This window comes from Carcharodon carcharias, chromosome 11 (assembly GCF_017639515.1).
Source record: "Carcharodon carcharias isolate sCarCar2 chromosome 11, sCarCar2.pri, whole genome shotgun sequence".
NCBI classification, from domain to species: domain Eukaryota; kingdom Metazoa; phylum Chordata; class Chondrichthyes; order Lamniformes; family Lamnidae; genus Carcharodon; species Carcharodon carcharias.
In genome coordinates this window covers 96,802,597-96,823,914 of record NC_054477.1, presented here as the reverse complement: position 1 = coordinate 96,823,914, position 21,318 = coordinate 96,802,597, and the positions used below count along the sequence as shown (strand labels likewise).

The window sequence follows — 21,318 nt, the reverse complement described above, 5'->3', positions numbered from 1 at the left end:
GTGCAAATAAACTAACCCTTTAAGTTCACCCTATCTCGAGTTTGCTGTGGAGTCATTGGATCACACCAGAACTAAGGAACTGGGAAATACTCCACTGTTTATAAAGGGGGAAGCAAATCAAAACACCTTTCTGTTTGCAGTTGGGTGGCGAGAGAAGAAATCAGGGCTGTTTAAATTAACTCCCCACCAGTCCATAGCATTTAGCCTGTCTAAATCCCCTTGAAGCCTCTTTGGTATCCTCCTCACAACTCACATTTCCACCTAGTTTTGTGTCATCAGCAAACTTGGAAATATTACACTCGGTCACTTCATTCAAATCACGGTTATAGATTGTGCTTACCTAAGGTCCAGTGCGGCCCAAACACTGATCCTTTCATTGGTCCACTAGTCTCAGCCTACCAAACTGAGGATTACCCATTATCCCTGATCTCTTTTCTTTCTGTTACCCAATTCTCAATCCATGCCAGTATATTACACCCAATCCCGTGTACTCCAATTTTGCTTACTAACCTGTGTGGGACCTTATCAAAAGCCTACTGAAAATCCAAATACACTACATCCATTGGTTCCCTTTTATCTATTCTGCTAGTTACATCCTCAAAAAAACTCCGACTGGTTTATCAAACATGATTTCCCTTTCACAAATCCATGACTCTGACCAATCCTACCATTATTTTCGAAGTGTCCAGTTATCACATCTTTTATAATAGATTCTAACATTTTCTCTATTTCTGATGTCAGGCTATCAGGTCTGTAGTTCCCAGTTTTCTCTCCCTTCTTTCTTAAACAGTGGGGTTACATTTTCTACCTTCCAATCTATAGGAACCATTCCACTAACCTTTTGGAAGAAACTTTGCATTTATAAAGTCAGATTATCTCATCAAAAGACAAGTTCACCAAAATTCAATTTAGTTAATGGAATGCTTCTTGCTACTTCCACTTAAATTTTATTAAAGTAAAACTCAAAGATACTAGATTCATGTCCACGATCAAAGTATTTGGAGTCTTTCCCACATCAATTCAAGTTATGCAGCAATGACATCTGTAAACACTTCGCCGCATTCTGTTTATACTGAAAATTATGAACCGTATCAACCAAATGCCTTAATGCAAAATGAAGACCATCACTATTCTGCTTAAATGGTATAACTATGACAACCACAGTAAAGATTAGTGTCAGAACTATGTTCAAAATAAAATTAGTTACCATAATATTAATTCCATGCTTTTAGATCATTTAAGTAAGGAGGCAATGAAATTAAGTTTTGAAACTTATTTTGAAATTTTGTGCTCAAATGAAAAAATCACTTCAGACAGCCAATGTCAGATAAAACAAATCTAGCTCCATGTTGCTCCAAGTTCTTAGCAGTGTGTTTCCATCCAAGCCTCAAAATACACCCCACTCTGATATTCCCATTTCCCACACCATCCATCTTGCAGGCTCTCCTAAATTGGGAACACTTTCATCCTACGACCAGGGATGTCCAAGCATTATATTTCTGTGCACATCTGTGTGTGCCATAGAACCTCAGTTCACAACGGTGTCCCAAAGCTTGCATAAACAGGACATTTCAAGTTGCTGACGCAAACAGACTTACAACTTACCTAACAAACTGAAGAAGAAAATCACAAAAACTGCTCCCTTCAAACTTCCAGACCTACAAAATTCAAACAGCACAACCTGGCAAATAAGAAATGCAAAAAGGGCCGAATTGTTGCTATTCAAGGGACAAATTGCTAGGTTTCGAGGCCCCCATCTTATCCACGAATCATAGTTTGGACACTTGTTGTGGTTAAATACTTATTAGTAATTGGACAAAGATTTTCCAAACTAATAGAACACTTAGTCCAAGTAAGATTTAAACTCAGGTTGCAGAGTTGAAAGAATAGTATGCTTGCCCACTGTAACAATTGTCCCCAATTTTTCTACTTTACATATACTAGTCCTAGTATTTTTACAAATCTTAAAGATGCAACCTATAATTTAAATTTGATAATACTGTCTGTAATTAGTGGTGACATTCCATCACTACATACAAGAATACATACCAATAATTAGTACATTAGGACCTGAATGAGCTGAAATGTTAATAAACCAAAATATTGGAAAAAACAAAGCTGTCATTTTGAGCTGTCATCTGCATCTTTGACATGACTAATCTCCCCAATTTACAGATAACGTCCCAGACACCACCATTAACATTCCTGGGTGTATCCTATCCCACCAGCAGGAGACCCAGCAGAGATGGCGGCACAGTAGTATTAAGTCGGGAGGTGGTTGCCCTGCGAGTCCGCAACATTGACTCTGGACCCCATGAAATCTCATGGTATCAGGTCAAACATGGGCAAGGAAGCCTGCTACAGATTATCACATACCACCCCCACAGCTGAGGAAGCACTGAGGGTGGCAGGGGTGCAGAATGTACTCTGGGTGGGGGACTTCAATGTCCATCAACAAGAGTGGCTCTGTAACACCACTACAGACTGAGCTGGCTGAGGCCTAAAGGACATAGCTGCTGGACTGGGTCTGCAGCAAGTGGTGAGGGAACTAACATGAGGGAAAAGCCTACTTGACCTCATCCTCACCAACCTACCTGCTGCAGATGCATCGGTCCAAGACAACGTTGCTAGGAATGACCACCGCACAGTCCTTGTGGAGATAAAGTCCTATCTTCACATTGAGGATACCCTCCATTTTGTTGTGTGGCACTACCACTGTACTAAATGGGATAGATTTCGAACAGATCTAGCAACTCAGGCTGGGCAATCAATGGGAACTGTGGGCCATCAGCAGCAGCAAAATTATACTCAAACACAATCTGTAACTTCATGGCCTAGCATATTCCCCCACCCTGCCATTACCAGCAAGCCAAGAGATCAACCCTGGTTCAATTGTGCGGGAGGGCATGCCAGGAACAGCACCAGACATACATAAAAATGAGATGTCAACCTGGTGAAGCTACAACACAGGGCTACTTGTGTGCCAAACAGCATAAGCAGAAAGTGATGGACAGAGCTAAGCGATCTCTCAACCAACAGATCAGATCTAAGCTTTGTAGTCCCGCAACATCCAGTTGTGAATGGTGGTGGACAATTAAACAACTCACCGGAGGAGGCTACACAAGTATCCCCATTCTCAATGATGGAGGAAGCCAGCATATCAGTGCAAAAGATAAGGCTGAAGCATTTGCAATCTTCAGCCAGAAGTGCCTAGTGGATGATCCATCAGCCTCCTCCAAAGGTCCCTGGCATCACAGATGCCACCCTTCAACCAATTTCGATTTACTCCATATGATATCAAGTAACATCTGAAGGCACTGGATACAGCAAAGGCTATGAGCCCTGACAATATTCCAGCAATAGTACTGAAGTGCTCCAGAACTTGCGCCACCCCTAACCAAGCTATTCCAATGTAGCTGCAATACTGACACCTACCCGGCTATGTGAAACAGCTATGTCCTGTCCACAAAAAGCAGAAAAAATCCAACCTGGCCAATTACTGCTCAGGTCAGTCTACTCTCCATCATCAGTAAAGTGATGGAAGGAGTCATCAACAGTGCTATCAAGTGGCAACTGCTTAGCAATAATCTGCTAACTCACGGTCAGTCTAGGTTCCGCCAGGATCACCCAGCTTCTGACCTCATTACAGCTTTGTTTAAAACATGGACAAAAGAGCTGAACTCCAGAGGTGAGGTGAGAGTGACCGCCCTTGACATCAAGACAGCATTTGACTAAGTGTGGCACCAAGGAGCCCTAGCAAAACTGGAGTTAATGGGATTCATGGGGGAAAACCCTCTGCTGGTTGGAGTCAGGCCCAGTACAAAGGAAGTTGGTTGCGTTCGTTGGAGGTCAATCATTTCAGCTCCAGGACATCACTGCAGGAGTTCCTCAGGATATGTCCGAGGCTCAACCATCTTCAACTGCTTTATCAGTGACCTTTCTCCCATGATAAGGTCAGAAGTGGGGATGTTCATTGATGATTGCACAATGTTCAGCACCATTCATGACTCTTCAGAAATACTGAAGCAGTCCATGTCCAAATGCAGCAAGACCTGAACAATATCCAGGTTTGGGCTGACAAGTGACAAATAACATTTGCGCCACATAAGTGCCAGGCAATGACCATCTCCAACGAGAGAGAATCTAACCATTATCCCTTGATATTGAGTGGCATTACCATTGCTGAATCCCCTATCAACATCCTGGGGGTTACCATTGACCTGAAACTGAACTGGACTAGCTATATAAATACTGTGGCTAGAAGAGCAGGTCAGAAGCTGGGAATTCGTGATGAACAAATTACCTCCTGATTCCCCAAAGTCTGTCCACTATCTACAAGGCACAATTCATGAGTGTGATGAAATATTCTCCACTTGTCTGGATGAGTGCAGCTCCAACAATGCTGAAGAACTTTGACACCATCTAGGACAAAGCAGCCCACTTGATTTGCACCACATCCACAAACATTCACTCCCTCGACCACCAAAACACAGTGGCAGCAGTGTGCACCATCTACAAATGCACTGGAGGAACTCACCAAGGCTCCTTAGACAGCACCTTCCAAACCCATGACTGCTACCATCTAGAAGGACAAGGGCAGCAGACACATGGGAGCACCACCACCTGGAAGTTCCCCTCCAAGCCACTCACCATCCTGAGTTGGAAATATATCACCATTCTTTCACTGTCGCCGGGTCAAAATCTTGGAACTCCCTCCTTAACAGCACTGTGGGTGTCCCCACACCATATGGACTCAGCGGTTCAAGAAGACAGCTCACCACTACCTTCTCAAGGGCAATTAGGGATGGGCAACAAATGCTGGTCTAGCCAGCGACACTACATCCCATCAATGAATTTTAAAAAAGGAAAAATAGCTATGAACTTAGGCTAGGCCCAGAGGTCATGGACTTGGGTTGTTTTTGTTGGAGCAGAAAAGACTGAGGGGCAACCTGATCGAGGTATACAAGATTATAAGGGGCATGGACAGGGTGGATAGGGAGCAGCTGTTCCCCTTAGTTGAAGGGTCAGTCACAAGGGGGCTTAAGTTCAAGGTGAAGGGCAGAAGGTTTAGGGGGATGTGAGAAAAAACTTTTTAATCCAGAGGGTTGAGGACAGTCTAGAATGCACTGCCTGGGAGGGTGATGGAAGTGGGTTGCCTCACATCCTTTAAAAAGTACCTGGATGAGCACTTGGCACGTCATAACATTCAAGGCTATGGGCCAAGTGCTGGTAAATGGGATTAGGTAGGTAGGTCAGGTTTTTCTCACATGTCAGTGCAGACTCAATGGGCCGAAGGGCCTCTTCTGCACTGTGTGGTTCTGTGATTTCAGCCTGTGGTCAGAAATGACACATAGGATCTTGTGTTCAGTGTACTTCAACCAGTGGTCAGAATAGGAAAGACTGGGAAAAGCTGTTGAACAGTCCTGGCTCGCTGAGGAGCTGGGTGTTTTTTTTTAAACCAGAGCCAACTATTCCATGCACCTTTGTTTTATGGAGTGGTCGGATGCAGTGACTCTGGGAAAGCTACGCCATCAAGGCTGTTGTGAATCAGGTGAAGGCGGTTCTGCAGATGGCTCCTTGATGATGATAATTATATCTGTGGAATTCAGATGGAGTAAGGCTATTGCTCAGAGACTACCTGATGCTCAAAATGTGTAATGGCAAGTAGATGAATTCTACTGGAGGAAGATAGAGCTGGGAAGGACTTTAGGACTGGACTGTATGTGGTGCCACATAACTTGCTTAAGAGGGGTGGTTGAGAAATCTATGTATCCGCTATTTTATAGTTTCTGCTGAATACAATTTGCCTGTTAATTCATGATTAACTTATGTTGATTTTGGTCTGATTGTTAAATAACAGATTTAAAAAGTGAAATCTTATCCAACGGTTTCTTCCATTGTGGTCATTTGGGAAGTTTGGTTCTTTCATGTCATTGATCTCCACAGGGATTGTAATACTGTTTAGAACTGGGGGCAGGAGTGCAAAGACAAGTGCTAATGCCTCAAAAACCACATCGCTCCAGGCAGGTGGGGCTCATCAGCCTTGATCAGCAGCCTATCTAAGGGAAGGAAAACTCTGATTTTAAAGCCCCAGCTCTGGGCCAAATTGTAAAGTCTTCATCGGCTGACAGTGCAGAAGAGTATAGACAGTGTCACCAGACTGGATGGTGATGCGGAAGAGAGAGGTGAGACTTTGCAGTTTGTTTGGCAGCTCATCTAGAAGGACAACTCCACAATTAAAACCTGCATCCTTCTAGCTGCTGCACTGGTGACACAGGTTAGCATTAGCTGCCTTGTACAAGAGTGGGAATGACTCCACACAAACCTCACCCATTTAAATATACCAAATGTGCAGGCCATCCATGAAATCAGCCCCAACATCAGGCTACCAAACCCTGTGCTGATGGGTAAGTGGCTACTGGAACAGGATGCTCCTGGCAGTCTTCAATCATAATCCTGCACACACATGAGGTTATGCACTTTGGCAGGAAGAATTGAGGAGCTGAATATTATTTAAATAGAGGAAGACTGCAGAAAGCTATGGCACATAGGGATTTGGGGGTCCTCATGCATGAATCACAGAAAACTAGCGTACAAGTTCAGTAGGTAATAGGGAAGGCAAATAGAATGTTAGCCTTTATTTCAAAGGGAATAGAGTATAAAAATAGGGAAGTCTTGCTAAAACTATACAAGGCACTAGTTAGACCGCACCTAGAATACTGTGAACAGTTTTGGTCCCCTTACCTAAGGAAAGATAAACTGGCATTGGAGGCAATCCAGAGAAGGTCCACTAGGTTGATCCCAGATATGGAGGGGTTTTCTTATGAGGAGAGGTTGAGTAGGTTGGGCCTGTACTCACTAGAGTTTAGAAGTATGAAAGGCGACCTTATTGAAACATTTAAGATTCTTAGGGGGCTTGACAGGATGCTGAGAGGCTGTTTCTCATTCTGGAAAAGTCTCAGACCAGAGGGCATAATCTTAGGGTAAGGAGCCACCCATTTAAGACAGATGAGGGGAAATTTCTTCTCTTGGAGGGTAGTGAATCTGTGGAATTCTTTACCGCAGAGGGCTGTAGAAGCTGGGTCATTAAGTATATTCAAGGTTGAGATAGACAAATTTTTAATCAGTATGGAAATCAAGGGCTATTGGGAAAAGACAGGAAAGTGGAGTTAAGGGTTATCAGATCATCCAAGGTCTCATTGAATGGCAGAGCAGACTCGATGGGCCGAATGGCCTACTTCTGTTCTTACATCTTATGATCTTATAGGCAGCCTCAGGGTGATGGTCGCTCTCCAGAGATCAGGGCAGATGTGGAGCTTATATCCTCCTGAGGCGACAGAGCAGACTTTTTAAGTACAGTGTTGCTCTCCCCAATCCGAGAAATGGGGAGCAAAGGAACCCTAAACACAGCCTGCCCTCCCTGAACCTGACAGGTCATTCCTCCTGGCAGATCTCCAATAACTGCAGTCGAAATAAAGAAAACTCCCACTCTCAGATAACACTTGGCTCATGAAACGTCAGAACACTCCTATACAATAATACAAGACTGGGGTGTAGAACAACCTTCATAGCCAGAGCGCCGGGCAGGTACAATATTGATGTAGTCGCTCTAAGTGAAACAAAGTTTTCAGAGGAGTCTCATCTTGAAGCAGGTGCCAGCTACACATTCTACTGGATTGGCAAGTCTTAGGACCAGCCTTGAAAGTCAGGTGTGGGGTTTTCATATTGAACTGAATTGGCACATAAGTTCAACTCAGTTCTCAAGGGTATCAATGACCAACTCATGGTACTTTAAATGTGTCTTGCTGCAAACCAATATGCAAACTCAACAGGGTCAATGCACGAACAATGGCACACACAAATGAGGTCAAATGATTTCAACAGGAGTACCACACCAGGAAAAACTCATTACACTTGGTAATTTTAATGCCCATGTTGGTACAGATTGTAATATATGGAGGGGAGTACTGGACACCACGTTATTGGTAAGCTCCACCATCTAGCTTCTCCCCTCTGAGTGCAGCAGGTCTGACCTCACCATCACAAACTCACTCTCCCAAGAAGCAGATAAACTAAAAACAACATGGATGCATCCCAGATCTAAATATTGGCACATGTTGAACTACATTATTGTCCATCAGAGACACTTCTCAAGGGCATGCACTCTATCTGCTACCTTAGAGGTGCTGATTGCTAGTCAGATCATCGGCCTGTCAGCAGTATCATATCATTCAAGATAAAGTACTATGACGCAGTGTCAAATCACAAAGGAAGCTTGATTTAACTGTCCTAAAAGACTCAGCCAAGAGATGGGAATTGGAACAAAAAAATAGCCATAGAGCTTGCTGATATCCCAGAAGATAACACAGACCTTGAAAATTCTTGGAGGAAGTTAAGGAATGTCATTCATAGCATAGCATGAGGTCCTTGGATTTGTCAGATGGAAGCACCAAGATTGGTTCGATAAGAACAACCAAGATATAACCAAGCTACTAGATGATGTGCACAATACTCACAAATCCTACATATCTCACAAAAAATCACCAGCAAGAAAAGCCAGATACCATCAAGTAAAACACATGCTGCAGGCCAAACTAAGAGAGAAGACAAACAAATGGTGAGAGAACAAGGGTGCAGAGCTTTAGTAAGCTGTGGATAAGCACAACCTGAAAGCTCTCCAATGAAGGCCTCCAATCTGTCTCTGGCCTCAAAACTGACAGTGCGACACATGTCCTTTCAGCAGACAGCAATCAGCTCTTAATGAAAAGGCATGAGATTCTCTCTCATTGGACAAGAGCACTTTAACAATCGCCTGAACCAAGGATCCTGACACCATTGAATCACTTCCACAGCATCATGCTCTGGACAAGCTCGCCCTTGATCCATCTCAAGCCAAAATCAACAGGCCATAAAACAACTGTCTGAGGATGAGTCTCCAGGAGCCAATGGCATTCAACCTGAAGTTTTCAATTATGGAAGAGCTCACATGATTAGGAAACTCACTTGCCACTTCTCCTTAATCTGGAACCTGTGCGTTGTGTTCCCAGATTACAAGGATGCTTCCATAACTCACCTGTGCAAGCGCAAGGGAAACTAATCCATTGTAAGCAATCATCATGGTATTTCACTTCTCTTCACAGTAGGAAACATTCTTACAAGTGTTATTCTCAACAGGATTGTCACTCATTTTACATACTCCATGTGCCCACAAACACAATGTGGCTTTTGTGCCGGGTGAGGAACAGTCAACTTGATCTTTGTTACAAATCAAATTCAAGAAAAGTCCAGCAAAAGAAAAAACAAGGACCTCTACATGGTGTTCACTGATCTGGCCAAAGCCTTCAACACAGTAAACTGTGAAGGCCTATTGGAAGGTGCTGTTCAAACAAGATTGCCCTGAAAAGATGATCAGGATCATCCGCTCATTTCATGATGGCATGATAGCCAATGTGATGCCTTACCAGATGCCTTTCCTGTCACCAACAGCACCAAACAAGATCGGCTCTATTTGCCAGCTACTTTTCAGCCATGCTTACATATGCACTCAAAGATCTTGATATAGGAGTACAAATTCAGTTCAGGACAGATGGCAACCTCTTCAATCTGCAAAGGCTCGAGGCTGGCACATAGATCACAGAACAGCTACTAAATGAGCTCCTGTTTGCAGACAACTATGCTCTCATGGCACACACTCCAGAGGACATCCAGTTGCTTACTGACTACTTTTGCCCAAGCCTCAGAACGCTTTGGTCTTACAAGTCTGAAAAAGGCAGATCTTGTACCAACCTGGCCACAAACTCCAAGATCCCATAGACACAATCGACAACAGATCCCTCACCTCAGTTCAGAAGTTTTGCTATCTTGTAAGAATCCTCTCCAACACCACCACTTTGGATGATGAAGTTACCCATCACCTGGAAAATGCAAGCTCAGCATTCAGCAGGCTCACCACCAGGCTTTGGAGAGAGGATGGAGTTTGTGTCAAAGCAAAGATCAAATTCTACTAGGCAGTAGTTCTTACATCACTTCCCTCTGGCTATGAGGCATGCACAAGCTACTAGTGTCACATAAGGCTACTAGGTGCATTCCACCTTCATTGCTTAAGATCTATCTACAGCATCAAGCAGCAGGACAAAATCCATAAGAACAAAGATTTTGCAAGCGCATACCTGGTATCGAGAACATGTTCATCCCAACTCCGCTTCACTGGATCAGCCAAGTGGTTCGCATGGAGGATTCCCGCAAACCAAAGGCAGTATTCTACAGCCAGCTGAACACAGGAACCCGCAGCATAGGAGGCCTCAAACTTAGATACAATGACATTCTAAAAGCCAAGCTCAGAGCCTGTAAATTGGGTCCCACTAAATGGGCAAAAAACAAACCTGGATAGATCCAAATGGAGAAGTCTCTGACATCGATCAACCTTAACATTTGAGGAGAACAGAATCAAGTCGCTACAGGTCAAGCGAGCATGCCACAAAGCCAGTGCCTTCACCCACCCCTCCAACAGTGACTACATATGTAATATCTGCAACTGGATCTGCAAATCAAGATTGGGTTTAACATCACATATGAGATGACGCCAACTTAGCCAGTTAACAACTGGTTTCCTTGCTGAACATTCACCCGGAGTTATGGAAGAATCAGTCAGTCAGTCAGTCAATCACTTCAAGGAAGTTGGAGTGTAAGAGTAATGAAGTCGTGGCACATTTATACTGGGCTTTTGTGAAATCATATCTTGAGTGCTGTTTGTAAACCTGTGGTCTCTTGGAGGGAGTGCAACGATTAACACTGAGATAAGGAGAAATTTCTTCCCTCAGAAGCTTGTGAATCTTTGGAATTCTCTTATCCACATAACTGTAGATGTTCAGTTGTTGAGTATATTCAAGGCCAAGCCTGACATATATTTGAACACCAAGGGAATCAAGGAAAATGAGGATCATAGGGGACAGTAAAGTTGAGGTAGAAGATTAGCTATGATTTTATTGAATAGCAGAGCAGGACTGAGAGCCTAAGATCTACTCCTGCATCATGTTCTTATGTCTTGGCTAGCAAAAATCTACCAACCTCAAATTCAAATGTATTAAATTTAGTGATCTGCTGCTTTTTGTGAGAGAGAGAATTCCACAATTCTACCACCCTCTTCCCCAATTTACAGGCTCTGAGATTGGCTTTTAGAATGTCATTGTATCTAAGTTTGAGGCATCCTATGGTGCGAGTTCCTGTGTTCAACTGGCTATCCTGCCTCTGGTTTTAAGGTTATGTCTCCTTATCCTAGGCTCCACCTCCAGCAGAAAGTTTTTTTCTCTATCTACCCTAACAGTTCCTTTCAAAGCTCAATGAAATCACACCTTAACCTTCAGGGAATACATGCCTAGTTTGTATAATCATTCTTTGTAAATAAAATCTTGGAGTTATATCCACTTCACCAGACCAATATATCCTTTCCAAGATGTGGTGCCCGGAACTGTACACAGTAATTTGGATGTGGTCTAACCAAGGCTTTGTATAAACGTGATAAAAAAAACTTTCCCCCATTTATATTCTAGCCCTCTAGATAGAAAGGCTAACATTCTATTAGACTTCTTGGTTTTTTTTGTACATGACTACTACATTTAGGGATCTATGTACATGAAATCCAAAATCTCTTTGAACCTCCATTGTTCCTAGCTTACCACTATTTCAAAAATACTTAGATCTATCTGTTTTTGGCTCAAAATGAATGAGATCATATCATCCATCTGCCACAGCTCTGCTCACTCACTTAATCTATCAATACCTCTAATGCCTCAGCTGTCCTGCAAACCCGGATATGTGGATTTCTATTATGTTGTCCAAGTCATTAATAAGTATAGTGAACATTTAAAACCTCTGCATGGATCTTTGTGGATCACCAATAGTATCTTCTTCCCAATTCGAGTTCAATACTATTTACTGTCTTCTACCAACTGTGTCCTGGCCAGTATTTATCCCTCATCAACATCACAAAAATAGATTAACTGGTCGTTATCACAATTCCACTTGTGGTGCACAAATTGGTTGTCAAGTTTTCTACATTACAACAGTGCCTACATTTCAAAAGTATTTCATTGGCTGTAAAGCACATTGGGATGTCCTGAGCTCGTGAAAGATGCTTCAGTGCCTGTCTTTCTTTTTTTAACCATCTACTTTTATTCTCTTCCAAATAAAGAGCTCCAAGATGTTACTCAATACATGAAAAGTATTATAAAAACATAATTAGTCATTATTTGTTGCAGTACCAATGTTTGCACAACTTGTCTGACTGATATTCTGACAATAGTTCAAAATAAATTTGTAGAATTATGCATGAATGGGGAAGGGTGATCAGGGCCAGTTATGGAAGAAAGACCAAATCATTAAGTCTAGGAGCCAGTCAACTTCATCATGCAAGCAGGTGCGATGTTTTACATACACTTGTGCTTATTAGACTAAAGATTCCCAATAACTTCACAGGGTTGTATTTAACACCAATTATTTTAGAGAACTGCATCAAGTCAGAGCAGAATCAACACCCTTTACATTGTAGAACAAATTCCACAGCACCAAACATAATCAATTGCAAATCCAAAAGCTCACACAATTTGTAACTTGACTTCGACATGTCCTTCTTTCCCTGCAGTCAAGAAGATTTATACAGTCCAATGTCTGGAAAAATCAGACAACCATATAAAAAGAATAATGCTGGCAGGTACAAACTCTAGCCATTTGCATCACTGCTCTTATACTACACCCTGCAGAGGCACAAGAGCAGGTAATTTCTTCAGGGAGGTCTAGACACTTCTGAAGACACAAGTACCATCTCCTACATTGCATTAAAATCTAAGTGCAGTCACTCTGCAGTAAATGCAACACATTTTTTATAACTGTTAGTCATTTAAGATCTTTCAAAAGTTTGTCATGATATATACAACCAAACAAGCATCCACCAATCCTCTGATTCAGAAGGTCACAGGTTCAAGCCTTACTGCAGAAACTCAAACATTGAATCTCAGCTGAAATTTCAGTGCAGTAATCATAAACTGCTGGTGGTGTCATTTTTCAAATGAAACATTAAACTAATGCCCCACCCACCCCCAAAACACCCAGCCCTCTCAAATGGGCACAAAAGATCCTTTGGCACTATTCAAAGAGGAGCAGGGCATTATTTGTAACTGGACATTACTTATCCCTCAACCAATAGCTAAAACAGATTTACCTGGTCAGTTATTTCATTGCTGTTTGGAGTCATGCTATTCACAAATTGACTGCCATGTCTCCTACATTGTAACACTGACTACACTTTAAAAGTGTAGAAATGCCCCAAAACTGTGAAAGATGCCAAGGAAGTGTGTTTCTTCTTTCATAATATATATTTTCTTCTTTGCACCTTCCCAATCCCTCTATGTCTTTTATCTAATATGGATTCCAAAATTGTGCCCAGTATTTTAACTGTGGTCTGCCCAAGTTTAACATAACTGTTTTGAAAATTTATTCCAGAAATGACTGCAGTGCTTTGACTTTTTTTTTTTTTACAGATTTATTAACCTGCATTGCTACTTTCAATGATTTGTATGTCACCTTAGATCCTTTTGAGCCTCTACTCCACTTAAAATGTATTCCTCCAACCAAATGCAAGTCTTTTAATGTCATTTTATACTTTGTTGCAGTCTTCCTCAGTATTAAATATACACAGCATGTGCTGTTAACCACAAATTTTGATAATACATTGATTCATGAATCCAAACCATTTATGTAAATAGTGAACTGTGATCCTAGTACCAAGTCTTGTGGAAGACTAATTCCCATCTTTCACTAGTCGTTGTAATTCAGTTTTTAGCCAGGTCACTAGCCATTCTACATACTCCAATTCCACGTGTTCCAATCCTGATCATGAGTCCAGCCAAGTGGTAATGGTACTGGGTTTGTAACCCCAAGATCAAGAGTTCAAATCTCACAATGGCAAACTATGAAACAATGTAACTTCTTCTGAAACAGATGGAAACAGGTTTGTACTCGAAAGAGTTACCATGAAAACCATTTGCTTGGCCTAAATAGCCAAGTGGTTATGGTACTGGGTTTGTAAGCCCAAGATCAAGAGTTCAAATCTCACAATGGCAAACTATGAAACAATGTAACTTCATCTGAAACAGATGGAAACAGGTTTACTCAAAAGAGTATCAAGAGTTCAAATCTCACAATGGTAAACTATGTTGTGGTTTTTGAAAGCCCATGTATATTTCATCCACAACATTACCATTGTTTATTCTTCCTGTTATTTCGTCATCAATTCAATAACGTACAATTCAATAAAGTTGGTAAAACATGACTTCCCCTTTTAAAATCAGTATTGACTACACTTTATAGTATTTTCGATTTTTAGATGTTATTTCTATTACATCTTTGAGTACAAATTGCAAAATCTTGCCACTGATGTTAAGCTAATGGTTTACAGTTTCCTGGAATTTTTTCCTATTTTCTTTGAATATAGAAATAACATTGTCTGTTATTAGTTGCGTTCCAGTCATCCGGCTATCTCTTGCTTAACGGCTGTCAGTATGTCTGGATGCAATTCCAGCTTTATCCTCTCTGGATTTGATCTAGTTTATCAATTATCTCCCTTTTATCTATTATCAACAGTAACTCTGGATGATTGCCCTTTTCAATTATTCATATAAACATCAAACGTTGTCACATTACTTTATTATAAATAGACTAAAGAAGCTGCTTATTTCATCCCTAGAAAACATTTACTCTTCAAGCCTCGAAAGGTTCAAGAAGGCAATTTCTACGGATGTGTTGGCCACAGCCACGAGGAGCGCTCTTTCCCATCCATTCAAACTTTTCCCACAGTCTCAAACTCGAGCGATTTTTTTAATCCACTTACTTTTCAGCGCGTTAATCAGCATAAGGCCGTCTTTAATCAGCTCCTTGATGAACTTGTTGGTGCGCTCGAGCTCGATTTCATGTGCTTTCAGTCGATCCCTGAAATCCGGGCTGTCCAGGGAACAATCGGTGAACTCCAAAGTGGGGAGCCCCATTGTAGCTTGCGCCCGGACCCCAATTCCAACTGCCGTCACTCAGCCTCGCGCCAGCCGGGAGACCGCTGCCGTCACAAAGCCTCGCGCCAGTCCGGAGCCCGCTGCCGTCCGCGCCCGCAGCTCGAACTGCTCCCGGGGAACGCTCCAAATGTGCAGCAATGCACCGCAATACTTAGAAAAGCGCAGCACTTTAATCAGACAACTCCCAGCACCTTGTCCACACACAACCAATCCCGTATTTGTTTTTCTTTGTCCCTATTTTGAAGCCAGGACTTAGTGCGAGAGGCCTTGAGTTTTTATAGATTTTTAAGCTGGGAGGAAAGCAGAGAGCCGTCTATGTATTAAAAGCCGTCATACTGCTCGCTTTGATTCTGTCAGTTCTATAGTTTAGTTTTGGTGTCCGCACCGCTCTTGGTGCCGCCCCCGAACAGAACACTTCCGCCTAGTCTGATGCATAACTAGCCCACCAATTTACATTATTGTAGGGGGAGTACTTTGTGAGATTCATATTTTGCACTTTGAATTTTGGGTACTCGATACTTAATCATGTTTAAGGAACTACAAATTTCTCGGTGCAGGTGGCGTTCATCTGCAGTGGTTGATTTCTAGACTGGACGATAGTAATTTAGCAATCCCTGTTTTAGGATTTCAGTTTCCGAAATGGCCAAGTGGTTATGGTACTGGGTTTGTAACCCAAGATCAAGAGTTCAAATCTCAATGCTTGGCCTAAATAACCAAGTGGTTATGGTACTGGGTTTGTAACCCCAAGATCAAGAGTTCAAATTTCACAATGGCAAACTATGAAACAATGTAACTTCATCTGAAACAGATGGAAACAGGTTTGTACTCGAAAGAGTTACAGAGTTAGGTCGCGGGCTTGGCCTAAATAGCCAAGTGGTTATGGTACTGGGTTTGTAAACCCAAGATCAAGAGTTCAAATCTCACAATGGCAAATGATGTAACTTCATCTGAAACAGATGGAAAATGGGTTTGTATGCGAAAGAAGTTACTTTGTGCCTGATTTATCCCAATTTCTGAGGTGTTTTGTTGACCCCTTTAATCACATTTTGATTTAAAGTTTGTAAGGTTCCTTTAAATTTTTGTCCTTGGTTTTACAGCTGACCTGAATTAGGGGCTGTGCCTGATTTATCCCAATTTTGTTGATTTGGTTTTCATTTAAAAGATTATCAAGAGTTCAAATCTCACACTGGTAAACTATGAAACAATGTAACTTCATCTGAAACAGATGGAAACAGGTTTGTACTCAAAAGAGTTACAGAGTTAGATCGCATTATCTTTTATACTTTAAGTGCATTTCTTTAAAAGAAAATACAACATTAACATTTGAAGCTTCGCTTATGCATATAGGAATATATTTAAGTCAATTGCCCTTCTCAAGGGCAACTATGGATGGGCAATAAATGTTGACCATGCCAGTGACACTCGATGGAACATTCTCATTGTCCAAGGGTTGCTAATTATGGCTCTCCAACCATCTCTGTGCCATGATACCACGTTGGTTAAGAGGATGAGGCAGGCCCCAGGAGCTATCTTAGTCCATGCAGATTTTGAAACTGTATGCTGTCAGTATTATTGAGGACTACACTCTAGTCAACTGAGCTACCAGGCCCCTCAGTGACATTCACATCCCATGGATGAATAAAAAACACTTAGCATCATTAAGTACCCAAAAATCCAGCCTGGGTATGTATAGATATTTGATAAAAGCATAATACTGCGGATGCTGGAAATCTGAAACAAAAACAAAAATTGCTGGAAAAACTCAGCAGGTCTGACAGCATCTGTGGAGAGGAAGACAGAGTTAACATTTTGAGTCCGTATGACTCTTCATCACAACTAAAGAGAAATAGAAATGTGGTGAAATATAAGCTGTTTAAGGGGGGTGGGACAGCTGGAGCTGGATAGAGGGCCAGTGATAGGTGCAGGCAAAGGAGAGATTGCCAACGATGTCATAAACAAAAGGTCAAAGGGGTGTTGATAGTGGTGATTTAGCTAAAGGACGTGCTAATGGTGACATTAAGGGTAGAAAGCAGGATGAACAAGTGACAGGAGGCCCTAGTGGGGGTAGGGTGGGGGGAGGGAATCGAAATAGACTAAAAGGTGGAGATAAAACAATGGATGGAAATAAATTTTTAAAATAATAATAGAAATAGGTGGGAAAAGAAAAAAATATAAAAATATATATTAATTATCAGAAAAAAGGGGATCAAAAATGGCATGAGGATGGAGGAGAGAGTTCATGGTCTGAAGTTGTTGAACTCAATTTTAAGTCCGGAAGGCTGTAAAGTGCTAATTGGAAGATGAGGTGCTGTTCCTCCAGTTTGCATTGAGCTTCACTGGAACATTGCAGCAGGCCAAGAATGGGCATGTGGGCCTGACAACAGGGTGGTGTGTCGAAATGGCAAGCGACAGGAAGGTCTGGGTCATGCTTGCAGACAGACCGAAGGTGTTCTGCAAAGCGGTCACCCAGTCTGTGTTTGGTCTCTCCAATGGAGAGGAGACTGCATTGGGAGCAGCGAATGCAATAGACTAAATTGAGGTAAGTGCAAGTGAAATGCTGCTTTATTTGAAAGGAGTGTTTGGGCCCTTGGATGGTGAGGAGGGGGGAAGTAAAGGGGCAGGTGTTGCACCTTCTGCATTTGCATGGGAAGGTGCCGTGGGAGGGGGTTGAGGTGTAGGGGGTGATGGAGAAGTAGACCAGGGTGTCCCGGAGGGAACAGTCCCTACAGAATGCTGACAAGGGGGGTGAAGGGAAGATGTGTTAGGTGGTGGCATCATGCTGGAGTTGGCAGAAATGGTGGAGGCTGATCCTTTGAATGTAGAGGCTGGTGGGGTGTTAAGTGGGGACAAGGGGGACCTATCATGGTTCTGGGAGGGAGAAGAAGGTGTGAGGGCAGATGCGCGGGAGATGGGCCAGACACAATTGAGAGCCCTGTCAACCACTGTGGGTGGAAAACCTTGGTTAAGGAAGAAGGAAGACATGTCAGAAGAACTGTTTTGGAAAGTGGCATAATTGGAACAGATGCGATGGAGGCGAAGGAACTGAAAGAATGGGATGGAGTCCTTACAGGAAGCGGGATATGAGGAGCTGTAGTCGAGGTAGCTATGGGAGTCAGTGGGCTTGTAATGGATATTGGTCGATAGTCTATCACCAGAAATTGAGACAGGTCAAGGAAGGGAAACGTCAGTGATGGACCATGTGAAAATGATGGAGGGGTGGAAATTGGAAGCAAAACTCATACATTTTTCCAGGTCCAGATGAAAGCATGAAGATATTTATGTGTCGGTTTACCAAAAGTTCCAGATTTGATGTTGAAGCATATGCTGTCAATATTCCTCTCCATATTAGGAAGTTGTATGGGAATATTTTTAGCTCTGTTTGTCTTTCGATGTTTCAAACAAACCAAAGGTCATGCTGGGTCAGACAACTACAGACAGAAGGAAGAGGGAGGGATCAGGAAGGGTAGAAAAGAAGGGGAGTGGAGTAGTGCAAGGAGAGGGAGAGGGAGACAGAGAGCTGGCCACCATGGAAAGAAGAGGGAGACTAGGGGAGATAGATAGAAGGAGGGAAAGATAACAGTGGCCAAAGCATTAGGAGTTGAGACAGGAAACATGAGTTAAAGTGTAGAAATACTAGAAAGGAAAGGGCTTTCTAAAATACTGTTTATTGGGACTGATCACTAAGTAAGTGGATGTGCTACATAGGGCAAGTGTTGGTATGGAACTCAAGATAGTGCTGAATGGGAGATAAGTAATTTCATATAAAGCTGCTTGGTGGAGAGGGTCGTGGCAAAATTCCTGATGAATGGCAAGAGGAAGGCTTGAACGTAATCTGAAGAAGGAAGAATGTGTTGAAATCATAAAGAGAGAAATGTAATTTCTAAAATCAGCCAAAAGTATGGCCCGAGCTAGTTTGGTGCATTTGACCAGATGGCCTATGGATAAAGGCTGTGTTTGCAGACCCTGACAAGCAGGGGACCCATGGAATTGGTTTGTATTATGGGACCAGGGAGTAGTGTGCAGAACAATGGCAGTTTAATGGTGATAATCACCTAGCATCAACCTGTAGCTAGATGACTGAGCTTCTGACACCTCTCATTGGTCCACGGTAGAAATCCATTTGAGAATAGTAGAAGTCAAGGTGGAAGAATGCTGTCCAGGAGAGCTGGGACCAAATTATTTGCATAATTTAAAAATTAAAATAATTAAAAACTAAAACTCTTACCATTTATTTAACCTATATGAACATGGCCACTGTCTCAAAAATCCAGACTACTCCACAATAACATCATATGACTACTACATGCAGGCTGAACCAGCATTATTGATGTGTCTGCTCAAATAGTGTTTGATATGTCACATAACATACTAAAAACAGTGGGGTGCTACCTCTCATCTAACATTACATTTGTAGCACCACCAACCCATACAATACCATTGGAAACTTAAGCCAGCTCACTGTTTAATATATACAGGAAAATAGGTATCACAGTATAATATATACATATTTGTCCTAACTCAGGTATATGCGTTTTGATCCTCAGAAGAGTGGAGCAGACATTTCTCTCCTGAGATTTTCAGGCAACTTGCTGCATGATACTGTCAGTGGTGGCCCAGTCCCTTCTGAGGTGCAAGCGTCCTTTAAATAGGGCACATGAGCTGCAGGCAGAAAATGGGACCTTCCCCAGTGCAGCCAGTGGCCCTGGGCTGCCGAAGCATCTAGCTGCCTGTCTTCCAGGTTGGTCCGAGATGTAGAGGTTCATTCTTGGGTCAACCCAATGTAGCAGTGGACCAGGTTGTTTTTGTGGAGCACTTCAGGTCTTCCTGACCCCACAGAAATAAATTAAAACTTATCTTCTCTGCCTTTTTATGGCTGAGCCATTAATTGCAAATGGGGAGAGTGTGAATAAAGTGCACACTCCATCCAATTAATTTCTAAAACGACAATGGAGATCTCAAATATGTCATAGGATCTTGGTTTACATCTTAAAAGAACCTATTGACTGACTCAGATAGACAAGCTCGTTGGCCGATGGTAATTCCTTGGGGAGATAGTATTGACCATTTGCCATTGGGAATAGGGCAATAAATTATATCACACCATTTTAAGGGTGCTATTGCCCTGTTTCTTCACAACAGGTAGCCGATAAGTCAATAAAAGATCCAGTAATCCAGGCCAGTCTAATCTTGCAAAACTATCTTAGACATTTAACTTGGAGGAAAGGTTATTTCCTAACAGCATTGTGGGCATACCTACACCACATGGACTGCAGCAGTCCAACAAGGCAACACACCACCATCTTCTCAAGGGCATTTAGGAATGGGCAATAAATACTGGCCTATCCAGCGTCATCCACACCCAGTGAAAGAGTAAAAAAAGACTCTAGGGGTGATGTTGGAGTGCTTTGACACTGATTAAGTCTTGGGCTCCTGAAGCAAGCTGTACACTTGCTTGGAACAGCACTAATAAATCTGTGTAAAAACAGTAGGGAAATCCCTGGCAAACAGCCCAAGTTTATGTGCTGACAATCCCAATGGGACCATCAGCTGGGGCTCCCATGAAGACATTTCTGGTGAACCAGAAGTTATGGGTTTGGGTATAAATTGACTTCCCCAAACTGCCAATGCTGTTGCAGCCCTCAATAGCAGCAAACATCTCAGAGTTCGCCATTATTTGAACCAGAAGATCTGGACCAGTAAATGAGAATGAAAGAAGTAGTAAAGGAAAGGGAACAGATTACAAGTGGGGCTTTGTACAAGTGAGAACAAAGGTTACAGAGATTTGGGTGGCCTCAACTTTATGGAGTGTAGAATGTGGGTAGCCAGCCAGGAGTGCATTGAAATAGTCAAGTATAGAGGTAATAAAGGCATGGATGAGGTTTTCAGCAGCAGACAAGCAGAGGCGGGGCAGAGTCGGGTAATGTTATGGAGGTGGAAATAGATGTTCTTAGTAATGGTGAAAATATGTGGCTGGAACCTCATCTTGAGGTCAAATATAACATCAAGTTTGCAAACAATCTGCTCAGCCTCAGACAGGGGCCAGGGAGAGAGATGGACTCAGTAGCTAGGGAGTGGAGTTTGTAGCGGGGACCAAAGACAATGGCTTTGGTCGTCCCAATATTTAAATGGAGGAGACTACTGTTTTCCCAATACAGGATGTCAGAAAAGCAGTCTGATAAGTTGGAGGCACTGGAGGAGTCAAGAGAGATGGTAGTGATGTAGGGCTGAATGTTGTCAGCATACAAGTGAAAACTAATGC

General features: G+C 42.4%; 1 protein-coding gene across 1 annotated transcript in view; it reads right to left on the bottom strand.

Annotated features, from left to right (window-relative positions):
* The window catches only part of arhgap42a (Rho GTPase activating protein 42a), a 533,191-nt gene extending 517,786 nt beyond the window's left edge, over window positions 1-15,405 (bottom strand). Inside the window, exon 1 of the mRNA XM_041199402.1 lies at window positions 14,885-15,405. Within this exon, the coding sequence (XP_041055336.1) occupies window positions 14,885-15,038 (154 nt within the window). The 5' untranslated portion in view covers window positions 15,039-15,405. The remainder of the gene's footprint in view (window positions 1-14,884) is intronic.
* Window positions 15,406-21,318: the final 5,913 nt, after the last annotated feature.